Source organism: Rhinatrema bivittatum, chromosome 1 (genome assembly GCF_901001135.1).
Source record: "Rhinatrema bivittatum chromosome 1, aRhiBiv1.1, whole genome shotgun sequence".
Lineage (NCBI taxonomy): Eukaryota > Metazoa > Chordata > Amphibia > Gymnophiona > Rhinatrematidae > Rhinatrema > Rhinatrema bivittatum.
Window position 1 is genome coordinate 196,803,985 of NC_042615.1, and position 8,869 is coordinate 196,812,853.

Here is an 8,869-nt window from a genome sequence, read left to right on the forward strand (position 1 = left end):
CTAGTCTCACAAGAACCTTCTGCAGTTCCTCACAGTCTGCTTTTGTTTTAATGACTCAAAACAATTTTGTGTCATCTGTAAATTTTGTCACCTCACTTGTTTCTTTCTTCATATCATATATGAATATGCTAAATAGCACAGGTCCCCATACAGTCCTCTGAGGCACTCCACTAATGACTCTTCTCCATTTGGAAAACTAACCATTTAATCCTACCCTCTTTTTCCCATCTACTATCCAGTTACCAATCCACAACAGGGCACTGGAAAAGTAAGTGAGCCTTAAATTGAGCCTTCTAGAAGAGTTTTGCAGTGTTTCCAATTTGTTATGGGTTATATCACTATCTCGGATGGACTCTTGCTTTTCAGCATAACTTAGTAGAGATGTGCACATATATACATACACAAACATATGGCCATACAACAAAATGGCACCAGCCAGCCCTATGACTGATACCATTTTGTTGATGTCAAATTTGGTACTGGTCTCGTGTATCAAGACACCTCACAAGAGGGAAAAAGAGGGGCCACTAAGGCCCCAGCCTAGGGTTATTGGTGAGGGTATAGGGTAGTAAAGGGGGACTGAGGAGGTTCTGAGACTTAGGAAGCACCAGGAGGACCTGGGAAGGCCTCTTTATAATTGTATTAATTTTGAATTCTATTTTGGAACAAACCGAAAATGTTCAGATATTTTTGAGTAAGTCTATTTTTGGGTACTTCCATTCAAAGCAAACCTTTTATTTATTTATTGATAGTTTTCATTACAAATTCAATATCAAATTGAATAAGAAATTTAGAAACCCCAAAAGAAACAACCCAGACAAAATAAAAGGAAATTTAAAAAAATTGTGATCCAACGATGTAACCCAAAATAAATTTAAGGAGATCCTAAAAGAAATAGAACAAGAGAAAAATTAACAAAAAATATAGCCTCTGGGTTTGCAGCATTATCATATTATTTACTATTAGCTCGTTGCTATCAATGGTATCTACTGGGTCAAAAAATATCTATTTTCTATTTTAAAATTTTAAAATACATTTATAAGGAAGTTGTAAGAAAAATTCAACGCCAATACTTAATAATTCTTGGCACATCTGCAAAAAAATGCTTACACTTGCTTTGTGTAATTTCAGATACATTGGGGGAAATACTCATCTTTTGACCCCAAAACAAAACATTTATAAATGCAGAATATACATCATCAAGGAATTCTTGACAATAGAAAATGCAGTGAACTGCACATAAGAACAAATATTGGGGAAGAAAGAAAGAGGAAAAATACAAAGAAACTCATTACCCAATACATTAGAGGTCCAGAAAATCCTTTTGGAGCATACAGACTCAGAATAGTCTTATTCTGAAGAAAATAATCTGAGGAATATCAAATAAAACATTAACATTTTGATATTGAATACATTTGCATGGAAATGTAAGTAAAAAAGTACATCCTATATATTATCCAGTACCCTTTGTTTCTTTTCAAGAAAAACCTTCCTTCTTTGTTGGGTATTTTTAACCACATCAGGAAAAGAAGCCACAGGAAGACCTAGAAAGGACTTATCCCTGAGGCAGAAAAACAATCTCAGGGTCCAGTCATTATCAACCTCCTAAGAGTAGATAACCAGCAGAGTGGCGCTTTCCAGGTTTTCAGAGCTAGAACCTTTTTAAGGCAAGGTCCATATTAACAGAAGCATGAGAACCTTCAGATATAGAAGAAACCTTAGGGGTAGATTTTACAAATCTACGCGCGTGCGTACTTTTGTTCGCGCACCAGGCGCGAACAAAAGTACGTGGGATTTTATAAGATACGCGCGTAGCCACGAAATCGGAGTGTCCTCGGAGGGAACTTTCCATTCACCCCCCCCCCCGCACCTTCCCCTCCCTAACCCACCCCCCCGGCCCTATCTAAACCCCCTCCCTACCTTTATCTTAAAAGTTACTACTGCCTCTGGGCCGTAGTAACTTACGCGTGCCAGCGCAGCAGGCCCCGACACAGGCCGCTGTGTTGGGGCACTCGGCCACGCCCGTGAAACGCCCCCGAGCCGGAAACACGCCCCCGGACATGCCCCTAAAACACCGCGTCACTCCCAACACGCCCCCGACATGCCCCCCCCCCAGGCAAGCCGCCGAGCCTATGCAAAATAGGCTCAGCGCACGCAGGGGAGTTTTAAAAGGGTTACGCACATACCTTGTGGGATAGATTTTAAAACCCCTGCATGCATAATTCCTCCCGGATTAGTAGATGGGAAGATAGTATGCCTGAACTTTAAAGGGTATCACTTCTTTAGATACTTTTAATCCTCCCGGATTTATGCGTGCAGGGCACTCGCGCGCCGGCGCGGCTATTTTGCATAAGCTGCCAGCGCGCGCAAAGCCCCGGGACGCGCGTAAGTCCCGGGGCTTCGTAAAAGGGGCGGTCCGGGGCGTGTCCGGGGGCAGGGGCGGTCCGGGGCAGGGGCGGTCCGGGGCGGGTCCGGGGGCGTGGTGACGGTTCCGGGGCGGGCCGGGAGGGCGGTCCCGAGTCCCCTGGCACTGCGGCCTGTGCCGGGAGATGCCGGGGCGGTGCGCGCAAGTTACGCCTGCTTCAAGCAGGCGTAACTTGCCCAACAAAGGTAGGGGGGGGGATTTAGGTAGGGCTGGGGGGTGGGGTAGATAGGGGAAGGGAGGGGAAGGTGGGGGGATGCCAACCCTGGATTTTATAAGATACACGTAGCTACGTGCGTATCTTATAAAATCTGGTATACTTTTGTTCGCACCACCGGCGCGAACAAAAGTACGCACGCGCGTATGTTTTGAAGATCTACCTCTATGCGCGTAACCCTTTTAAAATCCGGCCCACAGTATAGTTGGGAAGATAGTATGCCTGAACTTTAAAGGGTATCACTTCTTTAGATACTTTTAACCAATTCTATTTACCCATCCTATTCCACTCATGATTTTATAGACCTCTATCATATCCCACTCAGCTGTCTCTTCTCTAAGCTGAATAGCCCTAATCTCTTTAGCCTTTCCTTATAGGGGAGCCATTCCATCCCCTTTATTATTTTGGTCTCCCTTCTTTGTACCTTTTCCTGTTCAGCTATATTTTTTTTTCGAGATGTGGCGACCAGAATTGCACATAGTTCTCTAAGTACAGGCTCACCATGGAGCAATACAGACTATTAGATATTCTCCATTTTATTCAGCATTCCTTTCCTAATTCCTAACATTCTGTTTGATTTTTTGACTGACTGTGCACACTGCGCCGAGGATTTCAAAGTATTGTCCATGATGTGCAGTATTAAGCACAGCATTAAGGGATATGTTTGTTATTTACTCCTTTTGAAAAATTTCATAATGAGAAAGCTAAAGTTATCTTTCTGTAATTCTTTGCCATTATTGACAGGAGGTCAATAATTGGATCTATATAGTATTAAATTCTTTTTAATAATCTTATTAGCCACTAGATGGCATCTGGATACTTGTAGTTTATGGAATCTATTCTTTGAAAGGCCCAAATTCTAACCTCATATTTGCTTTTTCAGGAAAGTTCATTCAAAGGGTGCCTATACTTTAAGACTGGGAAGCTTCTGGATAGGAAGGGTAGCAAGAGGCCAGTGGATGTGTAAGCTATTCATTTGACAGATAGGGTGGCCCAGTCCAATAAGGGCAATGGTTTAGGAGGAAGTATATATTAGGGATGTGAATCGTTTTTTGACGATTTAAAACAATCGTCAGATATATTTTAAATCGTCAAAAATCGTTAGAGCCGCGATACAATAGCAATTCCCCCGATTTATCGTCAAAAAATCGTAAATCGGGGGAGGGGAAAACCGGCACACCAAAACAGCCCTAAAACCCACCCCGACCCTTTAAAATAAATCCCCCACCCTCCCGAACCCCCCAAAATGTTTTAAATTACCTGGGGTCCAGTGGGGGGGTCCCAGTGCGATCTCCCGCTCTCTGGCCAGGGCTGCGTTAATAGAAATGGCGCCGGTGGCCCTTTGCCCTTATCATGTGACAGGGCAAAGGTAGCGCCGGCGCCATTTTGGTTCTTGGCTCCTGACGTCACGAGTGCAGGAGATTGCTCCCGGACCCCCGCTGGACCCCCAGGGACTTTTGGCCAGCTTGGGGGGCCTCCTGACCCCCACAAGACTTGCCAAAAGTCCAGCGGGGGTCCGGGAGCGACCTCCTGCACACGGGCCGTATTGCCAATATTCAAAATGGCGCCGGCGCTACCTTTGCCCTCACTAAGTCATATGGGCGGCCCGTATGACATAGTGAGGGCCGGTTCAATCTCAGTTATGGTACCAATGAGGATCCATTTCCAATTGTTTGAGTTTTTTCTCCTTTTTAGTTCTTCCACCTCGAAAACACTCAGCAGATAAGAATATAAGGTAAGAATTTCCATACTGGGTCAGACTGAAGGTCCATCAAGCCCAGGCTCCTTTTTCCAACAGTGGCCAATCCAGGTCACAAGTACTTGGCAGGATCTCAAACAATAAATAGATCCCATGCTGCTAATGCCCAGGGATAAGCAGTGGCTACTTCCAAGTCTATTTGGTAAATAACATGGACTTCTCCCTCAGGAACTTGTCCAAACCTTTTTTAAACCCATCTGTCGGAGCGGCCTCAGAGGGAACTTTCCTTCTGCCTCCCGCACCTTCCCCTCCCTTCCCCTACCTAGCCCACCCCCCCAGCCTTATCTATACCCCCCTACCTTTATTCCAGAAGTTACGCCTGCTCGAGGCAGGCATAACTCGCGCTCGCAGGCCGGTTGCCGGCACACCATGTTCCGGTCCGGGGGCTGGTCCGGAGGCCGCACCCCCGGGCTGGAACCACGCCCGCGGCCCTGCCCCCGGATGACGCATCGCCGCGACACGCCCCGACACGCCCCCCAGGAAAGCCCCAGGACTTACGCGCGTCCCGGGGCTTGCGCGCGCCGCCGAGCCTATGCAAGATAGACTCGGCGCGCGCAGGGGCAGTTTGGGGTAGGTTTTCAGGGGTTACGTGCATAACCCTTTGAAAATCTACCCCTGCACGCGCATGTTATAAAATCGGGCGTAGATATTAAAATCCGGCCCTAAGTACGTAACCTCTGTAATATTTGATAATAGATTGAGCTTTAAGGATCATCTTTGTTATGTTATACAATCTGGATATTATAAACTTTTGAAACATTTAAAATATGTACTGGAAGTGAAGGCTTTTAGGACTGTGGTTCAAGCATTTGTGCTGTGCTCCACTGAGTGATTATTGCAATTCTTTATTTATGGAGTTACCAGCCATCTCATTGCAGGCAATTCAAGTACTGCAAAATTCTGCTGCATGATTAATGTCATCCACACAACGCTGAGAGCATATTTCCCCAAAGCTGATTGAGCTCCATTGGCTTCCTGTAGGTTACAGAATTAAGTTTAAAATGTTAGTTTTGATTTTTAAGGTATTAAAAATGGATGGCCCTGGTTATTTAGCAAATCTCTTACAAAAATAAGTATCTGGTCGAGCTTTAAAATTTATTGCTGGTCCCGTCACTTAAGACAGCACATTTGAAAGAGCCACGCCTTAGATATTTCTCAGTGTTAGGGCCTGAAATATGGAATTTTTGACCCCAGTGTTGTGAGGCATTAAAGATATTGGTTTATTCATGAAACAGGTGAAGGCTCATCTATTTATGGAAGCATATAAATTGCAGTGATAAATATTGTGCACTGATGTTCAGCAGGGATTTATTTAGTAATGTACTATGTTTAATTTTATTGTTACATTTTTTAAGAATGTATGTTAGTTATGTATTTAATTGTAATCCGCCTAGTACAATTGGTCGCTATAGGTGGAATAGAAAAAATTTTAAATAAATCGATTTATTAGATTTCTGAAAAGAACTGTTTGTGTATTTCTAAAAAAAAAAAAAAAATTAGTAGTTGCTCCCAGCTCTGGTTTCACCTGAGCTGGAAGAATAAAGGAGTCGGAAGAAACTGCTATGTCAAAAAAAAAACGAATTATAATTATATAGTGGTGTTGTAAATAATCTTGTCAGAACATATGGTCTAGTCTCTGAAATTCATGTACAGCAAGAAACTTGGATAGTTCTTATGGTAGATCAATAGCAGGTATCATGATTGGCAAAGTAACCCATATTTTAAAATTTTGTTCACATTTAGGGGTTCATTCTTTAAAACGCGATAGGAGATTATCGCATGCGTTAGGGCCCTAACACATGTGATAACTACCGTATCGTGTCGGTATTATTAAATTCAGGAAAGGGGAGTGGTTAGGGCAGGGTTAGGACTGTCTTTGGGCAGGCAAAAAAAATATATTTCCAGTACCGCTGCGGGTGATAATGTTTTACACATTATTGCCGACAGTAGCACCAGAAATAACACCCCCTTTTTTTTTTTTTCTATAAATATAGATCCTAGACTGATTTTCAAATGGAGATTTACATATAGAACCTAGGGTTTCTGTTTTGTTAATCCTTTTAAAAATCAGGCCCTTATTGTACAATATCTTGGTCATGTGACCAAACCCTGAGCTGTGTTTCAACCACCAGCCAGTGAACATTTCACTGAAAAAAAAAATTTGCACGAATTGTCAAGCCAAATAAGGCATGGAAATTCTGGTTTGAAAATCTTGGCAGTGAAGGGGTTAAGCTACTATTTGGTTGTGTTGCGACACTGTTATGTAGGTGTGTTGCTGGCACATTATAAATAGCATACCATCTTATATTCAGTAGCACATTGCCTTACAACCTTCACAGATCAGATTTATACTTTATATCCATAAACTGCGACTGCAAGGTACGTGGCTTATTTCATATTCGACATCATATCTGTACTTAAGCATGCTGATGTCTCAGAACTTAAAGGAAACTTTGTTACATGGGGGCTTTTTTCACATTACTTGAACCTGATATTAGTGATTGCTTTTATACGTAAACCTAAGGAAGAGTTGTGTGGCAGGTAAGGCTGTTAGCATTCATAAAACCTCAACAAAATCCAGCTGAAATTATACACACTAAAACTAAATTTTTCTCAGCTGTGCCTATGCCAGAACTTGATATATTTTTAAGGACAAATCTTTTCAATGCACCAAAAAATGCATTTGCTTTTCTTTCTGTGGTTACTACTCCTAGAAACAAGCTGCTTGGCTTCCTGTAAAATAAGCTTGAACTAAGCAGCACAAATAATTTCAAAGCTGAAATGAATAGTCCTTTAAAAGCCTGTATGCTACCAAGATGAATCCTGCTATATCCCATCACTTAGGCTACCACTATGCAACTGGTACTAGAAATACTTAGTTCAGGATTGACCCATTGCCTCACACCATGCTGTTCTCTAACCTTCAAAGGATCTTTGAATTTGACAAGCTCAAGTTTCATGTTTCCTTGTCTGTGTTACAGCAGAAGGAGTGGAAGGGATGAAAATCAGAAGTCTCACGTTTCTGTGCATCCTAGTGCTGCTGTCACAGCTTCTCCTGGTCAACTGCAACCAACACGAAGAAGGAAAGCAGAAAAAAGAAAATAAGGAAAAGCCCCAGGATGCTGGCAAACAGAAAGGTACCGGGAAAGGTGAAAGAAAGCAAGTTGGAGCTGACCAGAATGAAAAGGGGCAAAGACCAAACAGGGGAAAAGGAGTGCATGGCAAGTTTTCCAGCAAAGATAAGGCTGAGTGTACCTGGTCAGTTACTGGAGAGGACACTGTTCACTTGAAAGTCGAATGCACCCAGGGCAATGCCAGCTTCTGGTGTGTGTTTGCAGGAAACCCTTCCTCCTGCATGCATTTTAAAGCAGATTCGAAATCCTACTGGAAGCAGATTGGCCGAGCCGTAAAGAAGCAGAAGCAGCTCTGCAAAAGTCCAAAAAGTGTTCTGAAATCTAAAGTGTGCAAGAAAGGACCACAGGAGGCACATCTCAGCCTCACAAGCTCCAGTCTTGTGAAGATGGGAAACCTAAACAAAGATGAAGCAACTGCCCATGAGAAAGCAAAACCTCACAATGCAGAGCCCATGGAGAAGGACTTAGTGAAGGATGACACCAAGTGCTCTGAAGATGAGGATCCCATTGACCAGAAAAAGTTGGCTGAGGAGTACTGTGGGAAAACGTGGGGCTCGGTCTGCACCGTCTTCTTCTCAATGGTGCAGAGTAAAAAGTGCTGACAGCTCCAACACACTTGAGCTCTTGTGCACTGCAATAGCTTCTTGTTTCATTCAAGCTCCTCTGTACATTCCGACCGTTTCAGATTTTCAGGCTTTACACAGCATTTTAGAGGAATCTTACCCTGTAAAAGTGTAAAGGAGTGCAGTGTTGCACTGAATGATCTATTTGTGGTGTTGTATTTTCTGGATGGTTTTGCCACATAGGGTTTACGATGCTTTACCTTTTATTTTCGTATATGATATAGTTCAATAGTTAACAGATACTGGACTCATGATGCATGTGTAGTGCATAAGGAATGTATACGAAATATTTTTCTTTGTGCTACAGTATATTAGCCAAAGTGATGATTCCAGTGCTATGCACTTTTTTTGTATTAAACATTAAGTACTTTGATGAACATCAGCACAACTAAATTGAATAAACTTTTCTAAATATATTTAAATACATGCACAGTTTTCTACTCCTCTCTCTTTCTCTCTCTCTCTCTCTCTCTCTCTGTGTTGGCTGGAACAATAAATGCCTTATTTCAAAAAGACCTTTAACATTAGACAGTAGTACCCTATACTCAGAGGAAGAGACTCCTGGTCCGCTAGTGTCCAGTTTACTGTGCACATTGCCAAGAAAAGTATTTCAATTGTAAAACAGGAAAAATAAAAAAAAAACTTTACCATTTTGACAATTTTGTACTTGTGTTGGAGCAAACTGGCTGCATGCACTACTGATTGCTCTCGGTA

General features: G+C 42.7%; 1 protein-coding gene across 2 annotated transcripts; it reads left to right on the forward strand.

The window, feature by feature from the left end:
* The first annotated feature begins 6,699 nt into the window (after positions 1–6,699).
* Positions 6,700–8,581, forward strand: FGFBP1 (fibroblast growth factor binding protein 1). Of its 2 annotated transcripts, none has more exons than XM_029590679.1 (2): positions 6,700–6,777; positions 7,380–8,581. In XM_029590679.1, the coding sequence occupies exon 2, from the start codon at positions 7,397–7,399 to the stop codon at positions 8,132–8,134; it is 738 nt and encodes a 245-aa protein (XP_029446539.1). In that variant the 5' UTR covers positions 6,700–6,777; positions 7,380–7,396; the 3' UTR covers positions 8,135–8,581. The 2 variants fall into 2 exon arrangements, with proteins under 2 accessions (XP_029446539.1, XP_029446546.1); XM_029590686.1 differs by having other exon boundaries at positions 6,706–6,777; positions 7,383–8,581.
* Positions 8,582–8,869: the final 288 nt, after the last annotated feature.